General features: G+C 37.2%; 1 protein-coding gene across 1 annotated transcript in view; it reads left to right on the top strand.

Annotated features, from left to right (window-relative positions):
• Window positions 1-1,644: 1,644 nt before the first annotated feature.
• SLC27A3 (solute carrier family 27 member 3) overlaps window positions 1,645-23,854 on the top strand; it is a 79,481-nt gene continuing 57,271 nt past the window's right edge. The window contains exons 1-2 of the mRNA XM_053704212.1: window positions 1,645-2,701; window positions 4,481-4,690. Of these exons, the coding sequence (XP_053560187.1) occupies window positions 2,212-2,701; window positions 4,481-4,690 (700 nt within the window). The 5' untranslated portion in view covers window positions 1,645-2,211. The remainder of the gene's footprint in view (window positions 2,702-4,480; window positions 4,691-23,854) is intronic.

Genomic DNA, 23,854 nt, shown 5'->3' with positions numbered 1-23,854 from the left:
AAAAAAATACTTTTTTTTTTAACTCTGAAATTTAAATTATTTTTCAGTTTTTGGCATCACTTACCTTTGTAACATTTCAGGTTATTCACTGGACTTGAACTGCTTAAATTTCAATAAAAACCTGGAAAAACAATGGTGTTCTTTAAAGGGACAGTCTATTCCAGAATTTGTATTGTTTAAAAAGATAGATAATCCCTTTATTAAGCATTCCCCAGTTTTGCATAACCAACACGGTTATTTTAATATACTTTTTACCTCTGTGATTACCTTGTATCTAAGCCTCTGCAGACTGCCCCCTTATTTCAGTTCTTTTGACAGACTTGCATTTTAGCCAATCAGTGCTGACTCCTAGGTAACTCCACGGGCGTTGGTTCATGTGTTCCATATAGATAACATTGTGCTAACGCGCTCTAGTTGTGAAAAACTTTCGAAATGCATTCAGATAAGAGGCAGTCTTCAAGGGCTAAAGAATTAGCATATGAGCCTACCTACTATAGGTTTAGCTCAACTAAGAATACCAAAACAACAAAGCAAAATTTTTGATTAAGTAAATTGGAAAGTTGTTTAAAATTACATGCCCTATCTGAATCATGAAAGTTTATTTTTGACTAGACTGTCCCTTTAATGTTTGACTGATGGCATACAAACTTTATTAACCTTACAGCAGCTGAGCTTTCAGATTGATATAAAAAGGTACATTTTAAATGATTGTTTCAAGTGATCATTTCTGTAAACCTAATAAGGCTTTTGGAGTAGGGATGCCACCTGTCCGGGATTGACATGGACAGTCTGGGTTTCAAACTTTGTATCAGGGTTTCCTGCTTAATCAGACCCAGACATGTAAATGAGATTTTCCCATTTAAAGGGAAATTAAACCTCAAAATGTTTTCTTTCATGATTAAGATAGAGCATGCAATTTTAAACAACTTTCTAATTTACTCCTATTATCAAATTTTCTTTGTTCTCTTGGTATCTTAATTTGAAGATACCTTAATTTGAAAAAGATGGCCTGAACTTATTTGTAATTTATGATTAAACTGATACTGAATACTGAGAGGCCAGACGCACACTTTTTAGAACACATAAAGACACATTTATATAAAGATAATGTTGAATAATCCAAAAAGCTAAGAAGCTTAGTAAAATTTTAGGAGCCGTTACTCAGTGGCTCTCCGGATAGGCAAGATCCAGGGTGTGTATGACAGCAACTGCAGTTGACTCCTCTGTCACAGAGTCTCACCCACTTAAGGTGCATTAGTCCTATTTCTACTGAGGGGAGATAGAATACCCCAGAGCAAGCTGCACATAAATGTAAGCACCATGTGTTTCACACAGTGCAGTGATCACACAGAAGGACCTCTGGCAGGCTTGCATTTAGTGTATTATAGGAAGTGTTAATGCCCATTACTAGAGGATCTCACTATCCCTCTAACCAGACTGTGCTCCAGCTCCTCCCACCAGAAGCAGCAGTGTTTACTGAAGTGTTTCGGTTCTCTGTCCAATGGGAACTGTGTTCCACCTGCAAAAATAGTACAGGAACTCCGTTCCCATGCATTCCCGCAGAACTTGACCCCTGTATATATATATATATATATATATATATATATATCATTTTTACTTTGTAAACAACTCCCTACTATATTTAGTCTCTTCTATTTTTTTAGCCATCCTCCTGCACAATTATTATTATGTCCATAGCTCTCCAAAAAGTCATCCCTCTTCTGGCAACTCTCGTCTATACATCTGCAACATCTATTCTCCCCTTTGTTAGAACTCCCACTGGTGCTATAATCTACATTTTCCCTACACTTTGTATTTTTTCCTATATGTAACACCAACTTGTCCTCCTAAGAACTTTCTTGTTGCAACTCTCTTCAGCCTCTCTTGTTTAAGATCTCATCTGCCTTAAACCTGCTGAGCAACTTTATATAATCTGTCTGCCCAAACCTGCTTTAGCTCTGACCCTCAGCAGTTTCACCTTCATACACATTTTTCCAGACATTCTCCACACTCTTGGGTAACCCTTTCCCCAGCCTCCACCTCTAAATCTCGGGATCAAAGCATACAAACCACCCACTTTACACGTTTACAGCCTCCCACCCACAACCTCAGATTCTCAGCCTCCTCCCTCTCCTCCCCCCGAAAAGAAATAACAGGCAGCTCCCTGGTCTCTACTAATTCACGATTAAACGAGTTCCTGCTTCTCCCGGTATGTCGGTGCTGTTGGCGGTTGTCTCAGCTCTCCTGGCTGCCGTCCTCCTCCTGTTTCTCCCCAGAGGGCGAGCGCTCTGCTCCTTGCTGTTACAAGATGCGCGGTTCCTGTTTCGGGTCAGAAAGATTAAAATGTCATTCGGTCGCTGGATGGAGCAGGGGGCTTTCTCTCTACCGATGCTTTTCCAGGCCCAGGTTCGGAAACATCCTGACAAAACTTTCTTAAGGTGCAGAGATCGGAACCTCACTTACCGTGAGTTGGCCCACATGAGTAATAAAGTTGCCAATGCATTGCACGGACATCCGGCGGGGCTGGGTGGAGGAGCCACAGTAGCACTGCTGCTAGGAAACGAGCCCCGCTTCCTAGCTGCTTGGTTCGGCCTGGCTCAGCTAGGGATGGTAGTGGCATTCCTCAACACCAACGTGAGGAAAGGAGCCCTGAAGCATTGTCTGAAGTCCTGCGGGGCCCAGGGGGTCATCACCAGCCCAGGTAACAATCAAATCGCGTGGACCGTACCAATGTATGTGACGTTGGGGGCGTGGTTATTAAACTTCTAGCTAAAGTATTGTCAATGGCAATCTCCTCATTATGTGTGACAATAACTAATATGCTGCAGGAGATGCCACACGTACGCATAGGATGGCTGACAGCTACAAGTACTGTCTGGTGGTATAAAAGGGGCAACATATTGTCTTTTCATTGCCAGCCTGGAGCAGCGCAAAGAGTCTTAGCCTAGCAGAATAGGTGGTGCAATTGTGGGTGATGGAGCTGATTAATTAATATACTATTTGTTTATTAAATATGGATGGTATTGGCACATAAAAATCACTTGGCAAAAATGTTTTTAAAGCATATAAAATGTTGCTTGGTTAGCAAAATGTGGTATTGCTTTACAGTTCAGGGGTATACCTTATTAATAGCTTCATCTCTTCTAGAGATATTATTATTATTATATTTTATTTATAAAGCACCAACAACTTCCGCTGCACTGTCCATGAATACAAAAGATAAAAATACAACAATGATGCAGGACAAAATTGATCTAATACTGAGGAATTAAGGCCCTATTCCAAACAGCTACTATAGTAATCCCTTATCACTATATTATTTTTATAATTAGACAACTGGATAAAAAAAAACTTTTTTTACAATTAAATTACATGAAATCTGTTAATATAAATCATGAAAGTGTATTGCATTTTTTTTCTTTTTTTTTTTTTTGTGCACAGACATTTTATGACTAAGTTTCTAATGACTTGTTTGCGCATGTTTTTTGTTTTTGCAAATAAGTGCAATATATTTCCATAATTAAAACATAAACTATCTGTTTCCTTTTGCACATTCCCCTAAAATGTTCATAACATGAAGCTAATCCAAATCCATGATGGAACAAAATTTTCTGGGGCACATGCTTTTTAAAGCAGTGAAAAATGCCAGAGGCTGCACTAATTTAAGAGCTTTAAAAAATAAGGAAAGATTACAAATTACTGTAAATGTACATTGCTGTTAATTGTTTTAACTTTATTTCTTCACTTTTACATTCCTTTAAATCAAAACATATATCTGCAGCTTATTCCCAGCCTGCAGGCCCTGAACATTTTTTAAAGGCTGGGGAAAATGCAACCAGTCAGAGGCCATATTAGTAAAACCATTAGAGTGAATGGAACCATGCCCATTGTGCTCATAGCCATGGGTGAGGAACAGAGATGAAAGCATGGTAACTTATGTGGTACACAAGCACAGCCACACATCAGTCTCTTCCCTTTGTGACAAAAAAGCAGTCAGAGCATGTCTCCCCATTCAGTCTAGGGGCTTGGGAAAATGTGCAGAAATTCATCCCATTACTAGTTATTATGTAAAACTGACATTTTTTGGATATTTGTAATAAAATACATATATGTGCATGCTCGTACTGTTACATACTTCCACACATAAATAAATAAAAAAGCCAAACATGCATCTACTTAGAACTCACATACATTATATGCATTTCAATTGGGATACAATGTCCCTTATGTGCTTTTATATATGTACTGTACTATCATATACCAGCCGAAGAAATAATCTGTTAGCATGGTCTATTGATGAATAGGATTATTCGATGAGAAGGTATAAAGAATGATTTCTATCAAGGGGAGTCACCATCTTGAGTAAAGCGTTTTAGGACCTGGAAGTTTTGCAGTATCACATAAGGATGGATTTTAGAGGACTTGTCTGTAAGTTGGTATTGTGTTCATTTGCTAGTTGATGGAATGTCTTGCTTTTCAGATCTGTTTGAAGCTATTGGAGAGATTATTTCAGAACTGCAAGAGATGGGGATAGTTGTGTGGGTTATGGGCACTGGCAACTACCCTCCCAATGTTATTAACTTGCAAGAACTAATAGACGTGGCTTCAGATGACCCTCCAGCAGCTCACCTAGGGGTAGTGAAAGACCCAAGGAGCCCAGCTATTTGCATATTCACCTCTGGGACCACAGGTAAAAGACAACTCACTGCAAAGGAGTTACTGTGCATTACTGTGCATCTGCTGGGTAAAGATACAAATACATTGGGATTCACTGCAACCGTAACTGTTCTGCATCTATAACATAGGTCTGTAACCATTTAAAGAGACATTTAAAAAAGTTATTACAGGCCCTGTAATCAGTAGTGGCGTTGCTACATGGGGGGCTTACTGATGCCAGGGGTCCAACCAAATTATGCTTGGCCAATCTGTGTGCCCCCAGCAAAACAGGACTCGCAATTCAGTGTTCTTCACAGCAAAATGTTGCCAGCCTGGTGGAATTATGAAGTAGGGGGACGGGGCCAGTTTAACCCCTTAGTGACCAGACCATTTTTCAATTTTCTTACCGTTAAGGACCAGGGCTATTTTTACATCTCTGCTGTGTTTAGCTGTAATTTTCTTCTTACTCATTTACTGTACCCACACATATTTATATACAATTTTTCTTGCCATTAAATGGACTTTCTAAAGATACCATTATTTTCAGCATATCTTGCAATTTACTATAATCTTTTTTATAAAATGATGAAAAAAACACTTTTTCTAACTTTGACCGCCAAAATCTGTTACACATCTACAACCACCAAAAAACACCCATGCTAAATAGCTTCTAAATTTTGTCCTGAGTTTAGAAATACCCAATGTTTACATGTTCTTTGCTTTTTTTGCAAGTTATAGGGCAATAAGTACAAAAACTTTAATTTCCAAACCATTTTTTTTGTCCAAAATTAGCGATAGTTACATTGTAACACTGATATCTGTCAGAAATCAAATAACCGTTCACATGTGTGTATGTATGTATGTATGTATGTGTGTGTGTATATATATATATATATATATATATATATATATATATATATATATATATATATATATATATATATATATATATATATATATATATATATATATAGTAGACAACCCAAAGTATTGATCTAGGCCCATTTTGGTATATTTCAGGCCACCATTTCACTGCCAAATGTGATCAAATAAAAAAAAATCGTTCACTTTTTCACAAACTTTAGGTTTTTCACTGAAATTATTTACAATCAGCTTGTGCAATTATGGCACAAAGGGTTGTAAATGCTTCTCTGTGATCCCCTTTGTTCAACAATAGCAGACATATATGGCTTTGGCATTGCTTTTTGGTAATTAGAAGGGTGCTAAATGCCACTGTGCACCACACTTGTATTATGCCCAGCAGTGAAGGGGTTAATTAGGTAGCTTGTAGGGTTCATTTTAGCTTTAGTGTAAAGATCAGCCTCCCACCTGACACATCCCACCCCTGCTCCCTCCCTGACCCCTCTCAAACAGCTCTCTTTCCTCCCCCACCCCACAATTGTCACCGCCATCTTAAAGTGAATGTAAATTTAACGTAATTCAGTAAAGTCAAACGATAGAAGTTACAAAATGAATGAGAGTATCATTCACAAAATCTTTACTATGTACTTATCTTCAGAGATATTTCAATAGAAACGCTCTACGGATAAGAACTGAAGTTCCGGTCGCCATCTTCAACAATTGATTGACAGATTACTCATCTGCAATCAACTAATCGTTGTTTTCCCCCCGGGCAGTGACGTTTGTGTAAAGGGGCTAAACTACGATTAGTTAATTGCAGATGAGTAATCTGTCAATCAATTGTTGAATATGGCAACCAGAACTTCAGTTCTTATCCGTAGAGCGTTTCTATTGAAATATCTCTGAAGATAAGTATATAGTAAAGATTTCATGAATGAAACTCTCATTCATTTTGATACTTCTATCGTTTTACTTTAACGCATTACGTTAACTTTACATTCACTTTAAGTACTTGCAGAAAGTCTGCCAGTACTAAAATAAAAGGCTTTTTATTTTTTTATATCATTTTTTTTTATTTTTTTAATATATATTCTGCAGTGTAGGATCCCCCCCCCCCAAACAGCTCTCTAACCCTCCCCCCTATTTGCCGCCATCTTGGCTACTTGCAGCTGTCTGCCAGTACACAGTTTGCAAAATTTTAGGCTTTTGGGGGGTTTATAACCCAATTTTTTTCTGTAGTGTAGCTGCCCCCCACTCAATACCCTACTCCCTTCCAGATCCCTTTCCCCAACACTTATTCCCCCCTCCCTCTCCCTCCGTCACATACCCTTAAGGCGCACTCCCGCCCTCTGCCGTGCACTCCCAGAACTGGAACTCTGATCCAGCAATGGGCCTCCCACCCTCCTCCCTCGTATCCCTCCCATACCACCAACTATTGGCACCATCGCTGACTGATGCAGAGAGGGCCACAGAGTGGCCTTCTCTGCATCTTTTTGCTTAAAGGGACACTCAATCAAAATTAATTTTATTATTCAGATAGAGCATGCTATTTTAAACAACTTTCCAATTTACTTCCATTAACTAAATGTGCACATTCTTTTTATATTTAAACTTTTTGAGTCACCAGCTCCTACTGAGCATGTGCAAGAATAAGTGTGTATGCATTTGTGATTGGCTGATGGCTGTCACATGGTACAGGGGGAGTGGAAAAAGACATAACTTTTAAAATTGTCAGAAAAAAATCTACTACTCAACTGAAGTTCAGACTAAGTGCTATTGCATTGTCTTGTTATCTTGCATTTGTCGATTATGCAAATCTACTGTGTTGACTGGTCCTTTAAAAAAGGGTTCTGCACGATGGCTCAATATTGAGGCATCGCTGCAATACCCTGAAAGCGTCTAGAAGTGATCACAATCACTTCCAGCACTTGAAACCTCAGAGGAACATGCCAGGCACGTCTTTGGTCGTTAAGGAGTTAATACTTTGCAATATTATAACAAAAAAATTGCACAAGAAAGATATAAGATTTCAGGTATTAGAAAAAAAAGCAGGCAAAGGGCTTTAACATAGAGCTATAACATACATACATATACCGGTCTAATTATGTGTGTATGTATATGTGTGTGTATATATATATATATATATATATATATATATATATATATATATATATATATATATATATATATACATATACACATATGTAGACAAAAGTGCATTGGAGCCCTTTATAGTCAAGTAGATGAAAATCTGTAAAAGAATATTTCACATTCCAATGTTCTTCACATGGAGAAGATCCTTTTACAAACATAAAAAAGTCAGATTTTAGGCTTTGAGTTCCTTTCTGTACCATTTAAAGTTAAACGGCTCATCATTGGGTGCTAGTTAAAGGGACAGTTCACCCAAAACAATTCTACCATTTAAATTGTTCCCAATGATCCATTTTACCTGCTGATGTGTATTACATTGTTTACAAGTAGTTCCTTTACCCCTTATCAATCAACAAAAATGCAAATTGAGTGAACATAATAAAAATCTAGATCAAATCAATAGTTTCCTTTAAAACAGCATCAGTTCTTCTAGGTACTCTTGTGCAAAGTCAGGGATTTTGTAGGCATAAAGTCTGGTGCATATTTAAAAAAAATCTGTGTAGGAGTGAGGAACAGCCAAACTCTGCTAACAAGGTAAAATTGCTGAAGACCGTTTAATGTCAAAAGTCATACACCATGGCAAGACTGAGCACATCTATAAGTCACAAGGTAGTTATACTGCATCAGTAAGGTCTCTCCCAGGCAGACATTTCCAGATGTGCTGTCCAAGCTCTTCTGAAGAAGCACAAAGAAACAGGCACTTTGAGGACTGTAGCACCGTGGTTGGCTAAGGAAACTTAGTGCACCAAATGGAAGACATTGCTTACTTCCCTACACAATTGGAAGATGTCTAGCAGTACAATCAGCTCAGAAATGGCAGAATGAATGGGACCCTGGTACACCCATCTACTGTCCAGAGAAGTCTGGTGAGAAGTGGTTTTCATGGAAGACTTGCGGCCCCAAAACTCCATTTTCCAATGTGGAAACCAGGGCAAGTGACGCAACTGTGCACAAAAAAACAGGAACTAGAGTGCAGAAAGGAAAGGAAATTTGTTTGCCGAAGGGCTGGAGAGTAGTACAAGAATGAGTGAAGCATGGTGGAGGTTGCTTGCAAGTTTGGCTGCCTTAATGCACAGAAGAACTGTGTTTAGTTTTCCAAGTTGTTTGGAACAACCTACCTGCCAAGTTCCTTAAACAAAATAGTTTACCTAGAAAAATTGATGCTGTTTTGAAAGCAAAGGGTGGTCACACCAAATATTAATTTGATTTATACTTTTCTTCTGTTCACTTCCCTTGTATTTTGTTAATTGATAAAAAAATAAAATAAACTATTAACATTTATATTTTTAAAGCCATTCTTATTTACAGAATTTTTTCACACCTTCCTAAAACTTTTGCACAGTAGTTTTGTGTGCCGTTCCCTAATTAACTGCCCTAATTAACTTTTTCACTGCTGGGCCGCTAACAAAATGTGCCCTTAGAGGATATATATATAAAAACACACTGGGTTAGATTACAATTAGCACTCTATTTAACACTTGTTAAAAGTAAAATGTTTGAGCCCGAGTGAAACCTGATGCGAGCTAACTTTAGATATCGTAACCGCGTTATCTTCTTCTCCACATAGACTTCAATGGAGTGTGCTTTTAAAAAAAACTAACACTTGTCACTTGCACACTAATCTGATACCCCGTTAGACCTACAGCACTAAACCCAAAGGTAATTATTCATTTTTTACATTCCATATACAGGTGGCCCTTGGTTTACAACGGTTCAATTTGCACCATTTCAGAATAACAACCTTTTTTTCCAGTCATGTGACTGCTATTGAAAAGCATTGAGAAGCAGTGCATTGATTAAAATAGCCAGTAGGTGGAGCTGTCCGTTGTGTTGCAGCAAAGCCAAGCAAGCTGAAATTAATTAGTTCATTCAGACCTGAGCTATCGTGCAGATTTCAAAGGAACAAGTTCTTCCTGTCTATAAATCAGTCCAGATTGGAATGCATAGAAATAACTGTTTGCAGAAAAATGCAAGTGAAGTCTGTGTTGTGTGATTATTTTATTAAGTTTATAATGCTGTTTAGCAAATCTTTTTGTTCATTTAACTTAGTTTAATTATATATTCTGTGTTGTTTGATTATTTTATTAAGTTTATAATGCTGTTTAGCATTTACGTCTTCATTTCAAAGCTTTAAAATAATGTATTAGGTGTTACTTATGACAATTTTGAGAGGGGCCTAGAACCTAACTCCCTCACTTCCCATCGACTTACATTATAAACTGGGTTTCAATTTAAAATGGTTTCGATTTACAACCATTCCTTCTGGAACCTTGTGTATATATAGCCCTTTCCATTTATATACCTTACCATTGACTATATACCTTTTTAACCCTTTTTATTTTAAAATTTTTATTAATATTTATACAGTATGAATCATTTTTATCAGGTAGTGTATATATGAACGTGACACTTTATTTTAATGTATTTGTTGTGTTTGGTACACATTTATTTTTATTTATTTAAAATTCTTACACTTTACGCTAGGTCTCTATTCACACAAATCTGACACAGTCTACATTTGTTTGCGATCAAGCCAACGCATTTTTCTTTTACTTCACAAATGCGCACGTTAGCATGGTCGCAATATTGCTTATCGAGACTCACGCTAACAGTAGCGCACCACTTGTAATCTAGCCACTGTGTGTTGTTTTCTGGGGACACCCGCTTGACCCCAAACTGTTCACCATGTTACTGACAGCTCAGGCTCCTTTCCCCCAAATCCCCTGTGTTACAACATTGGTAAAGGGACTCAGAATGAGGTATTAGAAGGCTTAGCCAAAGCTGGATTTGTATTTCACTGCTGCAAGGCCTCTGGAGGATCCAGCCGCTCTAAGCTAACTTTTAGTTACTGGAAAGGGGAAATTGGGGTCACCAATGGGTGTTTTGGTGGCTCTAAACCAGGGTGCCAGGTCTTAATTTTTAAAAGCCAATGGCTTCCTGGCTCCTGGGTTTGTTGAGCCTTGTAATATTCTACTGATCTGCCTACTGTGATGCACATTCAGAAGAGTGGATTTGGAAGACAAAGCTAGATGGTATCATAATTTATACACCTACAAATTATGATCATTTTAGAGCTTAAGAATAGGGCTATTAGTTTCAAGAAGAGGAGTCCAAAAACAAAATACTTCCATTTGAGATATGTTATGGGCTTTAAGATGATCATTATTTTTCAGGTTATTATGAACTTTTGGAACTGAGAATGATCACCAGAAAGCCTGTCAGGTAGAGGTACCTGGTGTGTAAATACAGGCAGGGCATTACAACTTTCTGCCACCAAAACTCTAGGCTTAAAGGGATATGAAACCCAACATTTTTCTTTCATGAATCAGAGCATGCAATTTTAAGAAACTTTCCAATTTACTCCTATTATCAATTTTTCTTAGTATTTTTATTTGAAAAAGCAGGAATGTAAGCTTAAATGCTGGCCCATTTTGGTTCAGCACCCCCGGTAGCGTTTCTTGATTGATGGCTACATTTAGCCACCAGCCAGCAAGCGCTACCCAGGTGCTGAACCTAAAATGGGCCGGCTCCTAAGCTTCCATTCCTGCTTTATAAATAAAGATATCAAGAGAACAAAGAAAATTTGTTAATCAGAGTAAATTGGAAAGATGCTTAAAATTGCCTGCTCTATCTGAATCATTAAATAATTTTTTTTTGTTTCATATCCCTTTAAATCCGCATCCACTGGATCAGAAGCAGATATAGCAGAGGTCTGTAACTGATTAATACGTGTCAGGAGATGAGCACATTTTTCAGGACTAGAAGTATTACTTGCAGCTCCGTTATTTGCTTTGATTTTGCTATCAGATTTGTACTGGGCAATGTGCCAGTGGTGTCTGTGGATAAACAAAATGTCAAATCAGGATACATTTTCGGGGTCAGGGCAAAGACTAAAAAACTAAAGAGTAAAACAATTAAATTGATCGTAAGTCACCAATTTGAAAATTAAGAGCTGCATTTATAGTAGTATCACAGCTTAATAGTGAGTGAAGGGTCACATCTGTCCTGGCATAAATATGTGGCCTACACATTTATATACACATGGAAGCCGTATGGCAAAACTAGCCATGTGTGCAAGGGAGATGTAAGAATTAAGTCACCACAAGCCACACAACCCAGAATATTGACATTAAAGGATTACTTTCTGTTATAATTTTTAAGCTAAACAACTAACATATTAAAGTTAATAAACATTAATTAAAACCTACTGACCTATATTTTCTCCAAAACTAAGTTTCATAACGTTCTAAAAGTTATATCTTTTATTCGCCGATGATGTCACGTTATCCTGCCCACTATTTTCAGCACTGAGTGTTCAAAATACTTAAACCAATAACTTTGTGTTTAAAGCGCCATTTTGAAACCTAGGTATTGTAAACGGATTGGTACAGAGCAAAGGATACCCATGGAGTGGGTTTGGAAAACAATTACATTTGCAGACAAGATTTCTGATATACAGTAGGGATATGTTAATGAAATGCTATTGATAAAAAGCGTATTTGGGGTAGTTAGTTCGTAACAGGCATAGAAAATATTTACTTACAGTGGCCCTTTAAAGGGACATGCCACCCACATTTTTTCTGTTATGATTTAGAAAGAGAATGCAATTTTAAACATCTTTCTAATTTACTTATATTATCTAATTTGTTTTATTCTCTTGATATTCTTTGATGAAAAAAATATCTAGATATGCTCACTAGCTGCTGATTGGTTGCTGCACATAGAAGCCTCGTGTGATTGGCTCACCATGTGCATTGCTTTTTCTTCAACTAAAAAAATTGAAAAAATGAAGCAAAATAAATAATGGAAGTAAATTGTAATGTTGTTTAAATTTCTATTCTCTATCTGAATCATGAAAGAAAGATTTTGGGTTTAGTGGCCCTTTAAGTCAATGACTTTGTACCTTTTAAAGGAACAGGTTGTAATATAAAATGTTTTATTATGCACAGTAAAACTACTTTGCAATACACGTTCATTATTTATTTTGCCCCCTTTTCAAGTCATTTAATAAGGAGTTTTCTAATTCTCAGAACTGGAAATGCACACTGAAGCCTTCTTTATATCTGTCCCTAACCAGCTTCAGCAGAAAACAAACTGCAGTTTTTGCTAATATAATGGTCGTGGCTAGCCTTGTGTACTCCAGTAACAAGTCTGAATTGGCTCCTTCCAAATAAGGCAAATGGTGGGTAGAATTTGGCTTTTGAAAAACAATTGCAGCAACCAAGGTGAAATTTTGTTTTTAAAATGTTTAAACTTTTCTGATATGTCATTCTGTCGCAAGACAACAGAAATGTTTACTGTCCCTTTAAAGTACATCAGATTTTTTCTTTCATGCAATAAGGTTTGTAGGGAACAAGTGAGGCAGCTGATAATAAAAAAATGATGTACAGATGTTAGCCTTTCAGCCAAAACTGCAAAAGCTAACATGAAGCATTGTCAAGGATTTTCAAATGTGAAGGAAATTAGTGAGTTCCAGCTAAGCAGAAGTTAAAGCATTAGAAATTAGTGTTTTCTAAAATTGTAAATACAGCATTGCAAATTTTCTGAATGGGGAAGGTGGTCTGCATCCACAAGATAATGCAAAGCTCTTTAGTTAGAAGACATGGGCATGTTTTTTATCTGTTAACCTTTGGAAACAGGTATTGAATTTGGGTAAAAGTCACACAATGTGGTTGGTTAAATAAGAGGAAAAGAATCAAAGCTTGATTAAGTTTCTTCTTTAGAACACACAGGAAAAGGAAGGGACACTGCCTGTGCCTTGGTGTATTGTATAGCATAAAAACCAACAGATTTGCCAGTATTTTATAGTACATTCCGTAAGGCTGGTCTATGTAGGCAACAATTAAAGGGATAGTCTAGTCAAAAAACTTTCATGATTCAAATAGGGCATGCGATTTTAAACAACTCTCCAATTCACTTTTATCATCAAATTTGCTCTTGGTATTCTTAGTTGAAAGCTAACCCTAGGTAGGCTCTTATGCTAATTTTTAAGCCCTTGAAGGCCGCCTCTTATCACAATGGATGTTACAGGTTTCCACAGCTAGAGGGCATTAGTTAATTTGTGCCATGCAGATAACATTGTGCTCAGACCTGTGGAGTTACTTATGAGCGAGCACTGATTGGCTAAAATGCAAGTCTGTCAAAAGTACTGAAATAAGGGGTTAGTCTGCAAAGGCTTAGATACAAGGTAATCACAGAGGTAAAAAGTATCGCCTAGATTACGAGTTTGGCGTTTGCCTTAAAAAGCAGCGTTGAGAGGTCCCAACGCTGCTTTTTAACGGCCGCTGGTATTACGAGTCTGGCAGGTACAGGCTCACTGCTCACTTTTCTTCCGCGAGTCGAGGCTACCACAAATCCCTTACGTCAAATGCGTATCCTATCTTTTTAATGGGATTTGCCTAATGCCGGTATTACGAGTCTTGGAAGAAGTGATTAAAACAAGAAATTTTTGCGCTCTAATGTCAACCACAATATTATAGATATTAAAAACTAATAAAAAAAAATATATATATATATATATATATATGATAAAAATGTGTGTATATATATATATATATATATATATATATATATATATATATATATATATATATATATATATATATATAAATATACACACACAATCCCAGTGGAATCAGTCTATTGTCAAAAATTGTCCATATAGTCTCAAAATAGGGATTAAAGGACTTGACCACAGTACCTTGTAATGGAGTAGATTGGTTTTAAAGGTCAAACTTTTGCAGCTGGTATTCTGCAAGTTTTTCCTTGGAATGCTGTTCCAGACAATTCCTCTGTGAAAAGGATTGAATTCCAATTGTTGTGCCTTTATAGTGCAGCCTTGTTCCAGCCAGCAATTCACCGGTCTTGACTCAGAAGTGATAACATAAAACGAAAAAGAAAAAAACAGGCGCACAAGGCACGATTCAAGTGTAAAAGTTTTAATAACAAAGTAACACACGCACAGTAATAATTGCACTTACTAGATTAAAAATAAAAGTATGCATATAAACACCACTCCTTGGGTCTGCAGCTCCTGTAACAGTGGCACAGATGGTCTTTCTCCTTACAGCTTTTGTCCAACAGCATCAGGTAAAGGTAATCCGGATCCTTAACCTGAGCGTGTGACCAGCTTCTGTACACAGGTTGTTCCGCTTCCCAGAAAAGAGTGACAGTCTGCAGTGACTGGCCTGACGCGTTTCCCCCGACTTCGGCCGGGCTTTTTCAAAGGCTTAATCTTGTTAAAAATGCGCCCTTTTGTTTTAAAGGCACGGTGACCAATCATAGAAGAGGTTTGAGTTTGATTAGCCAATGCTAAAAAGGGGTGTGTAAACACCATAAAACTGACATCGCTGTTCGTTGGAAATGCTCAGTTGGATTAACAGCTTGTTGCTAATTGCCTAAAAAAGTTGCCACAATAAGTATACATATAACGCTGACAAATTCCATATGTACAAAAACTCTGAAGCATTAAAACCATAAAGGTAATTACGTGCTTCCTAATATGATGTTTTTTTGGGTGGTGTATATTACACTGTAATTCCTACTTACATTGTCAAACATACAAACATACAGATATCAATTGATTATTCGTGATTTGATACAGAAACGCATAATAAATTTATAGTTTATTATAATATCAAAGGCATTTAGTTAAACTCCATCAAATTACCTTTAATAAAATTGCATAAAAACCTTTTTCCATGAACCATTACTTTTTTAAAAATATATATGCTTTCTGGTTTTTGTAAAAGGTTTCTATTTGCAGTAGATACTTTTTGTGAACACAATATGAATTATTTGAAATTCAACTTTTGTTATATGGAGAATTAATATGAACTGTACCTAAAGGTTCGCTGTATCAAATCACGAATAATCAATTGATATCTGTATATTTGTATGTTTGACAATGTAAGTAGGAATTACAGTGTAATATACACCACCCAAAAAAACATCATATTAGGAAGCACGTAATTACCTTTATGGTTTTAATGCTTCAGAGTTTTTGTACATATGGAATTTGTCAGCGTTATATGTATACTTATTGTGGCAACTTTTTTAGGCAATTAGCAACAAGCTGTTAATCCAACTGAGCATTTCCAACGAACAGCGATGTCAGTTTTATGGTGTTTACACACCCCTTTTTAGCATTGGCTAATCAAACTCACACCTCTTCTATGATTGGTCACCGTGCCTTTAAAACAAAAGGGCGCATTTTTAACAACATTAAGCCTTTGAAAAAGCACGGCCGAAGTCGGGGGAAACGCGTCAGGCCAGTCACTGCAGACTGTCACTCTTTTCTGGGAAGCGGAACAACCTGTGTACAGAAGCTGGTCACACGCTCAGGTTAAGGATCCGGATTACCTTTACCTGATGCTGTTGGACAAAAGCTGTAAGGAGAAAGACCATCTGTGCCACTGTTACAGGAGCTGCAGACCCAAGGAGTGGTGTTTATATGCATACTTTTATTTTTAATCTAGTAAGTGCAATTATTACTGTGCGTGTGTTACTTTGTTATTAAAACTTTTACACTTGAATCGTGCCTTGTGCGCCTGATTTTTTCTTTTTCGTCTTGGAAGAAGTGAGCAATAGACCCTCTCCTGTCAAGACTCCTACCGCATTTAAAAGTCAGTAGTTAAGAGTTTTATGGGCAACGCCGGAACATAAGACTCTTAACTAAAGTGCTAAAAGTACACTAACACCCATAAACTACCTATTAACCCCTAAACCGATGCCCCCCCACATCGGAAACACTTTAATAAATATATTAACCCCTAATCTGCTGATCGGACATCACCACCACTTTAATAAATATATTAACCCCTAAACCGCCGCACTCCCACCTCGCAAACACTAGTTAAATTTTATTAACCCCTAATCTGCCGTCCCTAACATAGCCAACACCTACTTACATTTATTAACCCCAATCTGCCACCCCCAACGTCGCCGCTACTATATTAAATTTATTAACCCCTAAACCTAAGTCTAACCCTAACTCCCCCCCAACTTAAATATAATTTAAATTAAACAAAATAAATTTAACATAATTAAATAAATTAATCCTATTAAAAACTAAATACTTACCTATAAAATAAACCCTAAGGTAGCTACAATATAACTAATAGTTACATTGTAGCTAGCTTAGGATTTATATTTATTTTACAGGCAACTTTGTATTTATTTTAACTAGGTACAATAGTTATTAAATAGTTATTAACTATTTAATAACTACCTAGCTAAAATAAGTACAAAATTACCTGTAAAATAAATCCTAACCTAAGTTACAATTACACCTAACACTACACTATCATTAAATAAATTACCTAAACTACCTACAATTATACAATTAAATAAATTAGGAAAAAAACAAACACTAAATTACAGAAAAAAAAAAAGAATTACAAGAATTTTAAACTAATTACACCTAATCTAATCCCCCTAATAAAATAAAAAAGCCCCCCAAAATAATAAAATTCCCTACCCTATACTATTAGTTATATTGTAGCTAGCTTAGGGTTTATTTTATCGGTAAGTATTTAGTTTTAAATAGGATTAATTTATTTAATTATGTTAAATTTATTTTGTTTAATTAAAATTATATTTAAGTTAGGGGGGGTTAGACTTAGGTTTAGGGGTTAATCAATTTAATATAGTAGCAGCGACGTTGGGGTCAGAAGATTAGGGGTTAATACATTTAACCCCTAATAGAAACTGAAATCAAAGCAAATTACATAATAGGCACCTAGATACGTATACAATGTTGTGACATCATTCAGTACTATACCAACTGAGATTTATATATATATATGTTAGAAATAATATGTATAATTAAGTTCTATTTTTAAAACCATTTAATCATTACTTATCTGTTCTTCTCTAGTCCTCTGCTGCACAGGATCGATGCAAATGTAGCGGTGGGTGACCATCAGACCATACACCTGTTGGCAATTTTCACATTTAATGATGAAATTCCCATACCTGCCCTGATAGGTCACTCACCGCTTTATATTGACCCTGAACAGCAGAGACTAATATCTCTGATGAAGCGCATGTGCCCATGCGCGAAACGCGTAAGATTGGAGTTCACCTTGTATCCAGAAAGCCTACCTTGCAATAAAACTTTTTCCTGACACCTGGACTCAGCTCTCCTTCTTCCTCATTTTGTATGCAATCGGCGGTAGGAGGATCCGCCGCCGGCTGAGCCCTATGATTGAAACGGCACATCGTACTATTTGAAATTCCAAAGGGTACTCACTCTTCCGCTCCGTTTACCACCATCACACAGACGTTTGGATTTCAACCCCACAGGGACCCGTAGAGCCGCAAAAGATCAGAGCGACGCGCTCACACCACCAATGAGAGGAGAGTCCCTTGACAGTGAGGTCATCAAGATCCGACACGCTTAGACGCCGAGTACGGGCGCGCAAAGCGGATACACCAAGAGAGTGCAGACCACCAAGGGACCATATAGGTGAATCTATTTCAGGTTGAAGGCACACCGTGTCTCCCCGAACCTATATCAGCGACCTGGCTCCAGAATCGGGTCCCTACCAGAATCGATCACTCATACACACAGCGGCCTAGGACAGAGACTGTCATCAGTGAGTACCCTTCTTTGTATTTGCAAACATATTCATACAGTGCAAGATATCAGTGACTCAGATTAATTACTGATACTCTGTAAAGAACTATCTACTTAATACATATCATCCAAGAGGCACAACATATGGCTTTTGCCTGCACATCTATTTCACTCAGGAATCAGAACCTACAAATGGACTAACACCTAAGAACAGTGTATCTCCATCTAAGAGGAACCATCCTCTACTAAATATACTGATATTATCAGGACTATTTCATCGTCACTGACTTCCTATGCTACATTACAAAGCAGTTTGGCTAATTATAATTTTATCAACTATTGAGCAGGAGCCCTAACAGTCGAATGTATTTTACAGGTTAACCCACTACTAATATTAGCTATCTAAGTCTTAGACCGTTTAGGGTGGGTTCTTGCCAATTTGTCAATTATTTGTGCAGCTTTGTTTAGCTGTTATTTGCTATTTACAGCTTGTTTGCATATATTTACTTGATGTACTGATATAACAACTTAGTATTACACCAGAATAGGCAGTACTATATACCTTTCCAATTGCAGCACACTATAAGCATATAATAGCATTTATATATTAGTACCTAGACTGCCCACAACACATTTTCTCTAGTACACCGTGCCATATCTATTTTAAGAAACTGGTTTTCCTTGATCCCTATCTAGGATCTACATCCTCTTTATTGTTTCTTAAAAATAATAAAAGGCTTTCTACACATACATTGTCTTGTATTAGTACACCAAGCTTACTCAAGCAACTAGACACACTAGCTTACCATTATGGCTGAAAGTAACACTCTCACAGGGGTAGTAGACACAGACCGAAGAAAACTCATAATGAGTACAGCTTTAAAAGGTAACTCCACTAGAACAGATGAACCATTGGAGAGGGACCTAACTAATATTTTCTCTAATTTAGAAAACATCAAATACAAAGAAAGCAACCTTTGGTGGGATATAGAGTTCTTAGAACTCTATATCAACGAAAGGAAAGTCCCCAGGGGGCTTAGGATGAAGAAATATCCATCCTTTGCTCGTCACAATCAGGGCTTCATGGATGAGTGGAACAACAATTTGACCAACTGCTCCATCATTTTGATGAAGCAGCTGCTCAAACACAAAAAAGAAGAAAGAGACTCCCTACTCACACAGATAGAAGAGACCTTAGAGTCTCTCAAACCATTTGAACAGACTAAGAAATATACAGATTACAAAACCCAACTGGACTCAACTATGCAACAGTTAGATTCTACACTATCAGAAAGAAAAGTTAGTAAATATCAGAGAGATTTGAAGGATTACGAATTAGATATCGTATATTCCTGGCAGAAAGACAAACCACATAGACACAAAGATCATTCACAACAATACAATCACAAAAGGAAGAATAAAAATAAAAGAAAGGGTCATTTTAACCACACACCGAATGCCAAGCGAGTTACATTCTCAAGCATTGACACAGATAACACAGAAAGTTCACAGACAGTAGAAGAATCACAAGCACACACTTCCAATGAAGTAACAACAAGTCATAGTACCTCTGAAGGCAGAATTAAACTTTCAACACTAGTACAAACACCGATCACCAGCAGTACACCAAAAAAGGATTTACCACTACGTTATCCAAGCAGAATAAAAAAGACCACACAAAAGAAGTAGGATCAGTAATCAACCTATCTAATATCACCCTCAACAGCTCCCAAGTCAGTCTACTGAACAAAGGGTTGTCTTTTGCCCCGTCCACCAACTTTGATCTCTTTTGCACTATTCTGGACATTAACGCCTTGGTTAGAAAAATCACACTATACAAACACTTTTCACAAATTACATGCACTGACAATGAACAAGCCAACAGCGTACAGTTAGAAAATACAGCACATACAAACATTAACTCTATAGGCTTACAATTTAGAGATCTCTGTGATCTGAACACTCTCACCTCACTCCAAGCCCTCACACTTAGAGAAGTCAGCACTTATGACACAGTTCCCACACTTAAAACACTACCACACACTAAATCTTACTTTTACCCAGTCCACAGCAGAAGTGAAGCCATAGAGATGTTCCAAAATCTTATAGAATTGGAACTCACTAGTTTACACTCCTCCTTAGAGAACGCCTCCAACGCGACAAGCAAACACAATCTATCTTCTAGTGAACAATTGGCACTCAAATCACTTAGTACCAATAAAGATATAGTGGTTACCCCAGCGGATAAGGGAGGGGCAATAGTAATCCTCAACACTGATGACTACAAAAAAGAGGTATACAGACAATTAAATGATAGGGAGACATACTCAAAACTAACTTTCAATCCGACACACAAATTCAAACAAGAACTCCACAATTTATTGGATTCTGCAATTGAGGAGGGACATCTAACTCAAGACATAGCCACTTATTGCCTAGTTGAGTACCCTACCATCCCTACATTCCGCATAGTCCCCAAAATACATAAGACCCTCACTGACACACCTGGCAGACCTATAGTAGCCAGCAGAGGCTCACTATGCGAAAGAGTAGGGAACTGGCTAGACAACATATTACAACCCATAGTCAAATCCTTGCCAGGGTACATACGAGACAGCACACATTTAATACAACAAATACAAGCAGTCACATGGCAAGAAAATTATACTTGGTTATCCATAGATGTCTCAGCACTTTATTCGAGCATCCCCCATGAGGAAGGCCTCACAGCTTTGACATATATGTTAAGGAGACACACCAGTTACCCAGAGGAATTCATTACATTCCTTGTGGAACTCACAAAATTTCTCCTTACACACAACTACTTTGTCTTCGAGGGCCATTACTACCTCCAAAAATGTGGCACTGCCATGGGGGCCAAGTTTGCCCCCTCTTATGCAAACTTGTATATGGGATATTTTGAACATCTTTATCTCTTTGGGGGTGGACTGGCCCTTGAGGACAAGGTAGTTGTGTATGGTAGATTTATAGATGATCTAATTCTGATCTATAAGAAGAACACAGAACTTACCATCCAAGAAATTATTAATTATTTTAACAATAACATACTCAATCTGACATTCACACACCAAAATGACGACCACATTATTAATTTTCTAGATCTTACACTAGAACACAATAGGACAGGAGAAATCATTACTAGCACATTCAGAAAACCGCTAGCAAGAAACACGATACTAAGAGCAGACTCTTGCCATGCCCCACACATACAAAAAGGTATCCCTAAGGGCCAATACCTCAGACTACGGAGAAATTGTAGTTCCCTCCAGGCATACATCAAACAAGCAGATGAACTAACAAATAGATTAGTAGCTAGAGGCTACAAAAAAAGTTTACTCTTCAAAATTAAATTGCAAGTAATGAGAATGGATAGGACATCATTGCTAATTAGCAAAACAGCCAAAAGTACATCAAACAGAAATGACATAAAAGAAGACATATGTTTTGTCACAAACTATAGCAATCAGTTTTACACCATCACTAGAATTATTAAAAAGTATCTCCCTGTTCTCAATAGTGACATCATCCTAAGGGATAAATTACAGAAATGCATTAGATTTGTAGCCAAAAAAGCACCAACAATACGAGATAAGATTACACACAAGTTTCATGAGAAAACCCCATTAACCACCAACTGGCTCACTCCCACAAAAGGCAACTACAGATGTGGCCGCATACCATGTAAAAGCTGCAAATATACCGATAAGTACCTAACATTTACCTCGTCGCAAACCAACACAACATACCCCATCACTACTAGGATGGACTGTACATCAACATACATAATTTATTTGATTACATGTTTATACTGCCAACAACAATATGTTGGTATCACTACACGTCCCTTAAAAGACCGCATAAGGGAACACCTCTTATCCATAGAGGAAGATTTCCCTAGAACACCAGTGGCGAAACATTTTCACACACACCCACAAAAACTGACTCATTTTTCATTTAAAGCAATCGAACATATAACAAATAACCCTCTAGGAGGAGATAGGAATAAAACTCTATCCAAAAGAGAAGTATACTGGATCTTCATGCTTCAAACTAGGGCACCACAAGGCATGAATAAAAGATATGATGTCAATCTGTACATTGAATGAATAGTACCCCTTCTTCCACTCATCCAGGATGCCTTTGATCCCAAAATCTATATGCCAGGGACTTAGGATAAAAACTTTATAGTAGAGAAAAGTATGAAACTATAAGTAACAACCAAGAAACATACATATAAAATTACAGGATGTTCCCAGCTTAGGTCTACACGAATTTATCCCTCTCCCAAAAACATATTAATTATTAATTTTTCCTTTAGCTAAATCTATTGTATAGAATAAACACACAAAAATTCTTTTATCATGCTTTCTAATAGCCTTATTCCTTACCCAGTGTTGTTATTCACAACAGGTAAGGTAGCTAACACACCCCTGTAGTCCCCTACAGTATCAACCAATAGAACTTCCCTTCTTAGTATGGACAATACCCATTTTTAGAGTAATTCTTTATTTACTGTTTGTCCTTTTTCTCCTATTTGCAATACACAACTAGGAGCCATTATTACTAGGGGACCCAAGGGATATAGCTTAGTAAATATAGATTGTTTTATGGACCTCACAGAAGTAACTTACAAACATACAGTATCAAAGTTACCCATAAATGCTATTAGACTACAGAATGTTATTAATTATTAATCATTTTCATGCATGATGATGTTTGGAACAGTACTGTCAGCCCCATGAAGGGCCATTGTTATTTTTTGTTCCAGTTGAGCCACATATTACTTAAGTAAGTTCAAATTTCCCTATAAAGGGCTTTGTTAAATTACGGGTCTTCAAAATGCGAGCCAACTGTCTAACTTAAATATGTGCTTATTCTTAGATGTAAAAAATGTAAAAAACATAGAAACTGAAATCAAAGCAAATTACATAATAGGCACCTAGATACGTATACAATGTTGTGACATCATTCAGTACTATACCAACTGAGATTTATATATATATATGTTAGAAATAATATGTATAATTAAGTTCTATTTTTAAAACCATTTAATCATTACTTATCTGTTCTTCTCTAGTCCTCTGCTGCACAGGATCGATGCAAATGTAGCGGTGGGTGACCATCAGACCATACACCTGTTGGCAATTTTCACATTTAATGATGAAATTCCCATACCTGCCCTGATAGGTCACTCACCGCTTTATATTGACCCTGAACAGCAGAGACTAATATCTCTGATGAAGCGCATGTGCCCATGCGCGAAACGCGTAAGATTGGAGTTCACCTTGTATCCAGAAAGCCTACCTTGCAATAAAACTTTTTCCTGACACCTGGACTCAGCTCTCCTTCTTCCTCATTTTGTTTTTAATACATTTAATATAGTTGCGGCGACGTTGGTGGGGGCAGATTAGGGGTTAATAAATATAATGTAGGTGTCGACGATGTTGGGGGCAGTAGATTAGGGGTTCATAGGGATAATGTAGGTGGCGGCGGTGTCCGGAGCGGCAGATTAGGGGTTAATAATATAATGTAGGTGTCAGCGATAGCGAGGGTGGCAGATTAGGGGTTAATAAGTGTACGATTAGG

The sequence above is a fragment of the Bombina bombina genome, chromosome 1 (assembly GCF_027579735.1).
Source record: "Bombina bombina isolate aBomBom1 chromosome 1, aBomBom1.pri, whole genome shotgun sequence".
NCBI classification, from domain to species: Eukaryota; Metazoa; Chordata; class Amphibia; order Anura; family Bombinatoridae; genus Bombina; species Bombina bombina.
The sequence above is the reverse complement of the archived record's forward strand: the minus strand, read 5'-3'. Positions and strand labels throughout refer to the sequence as shown.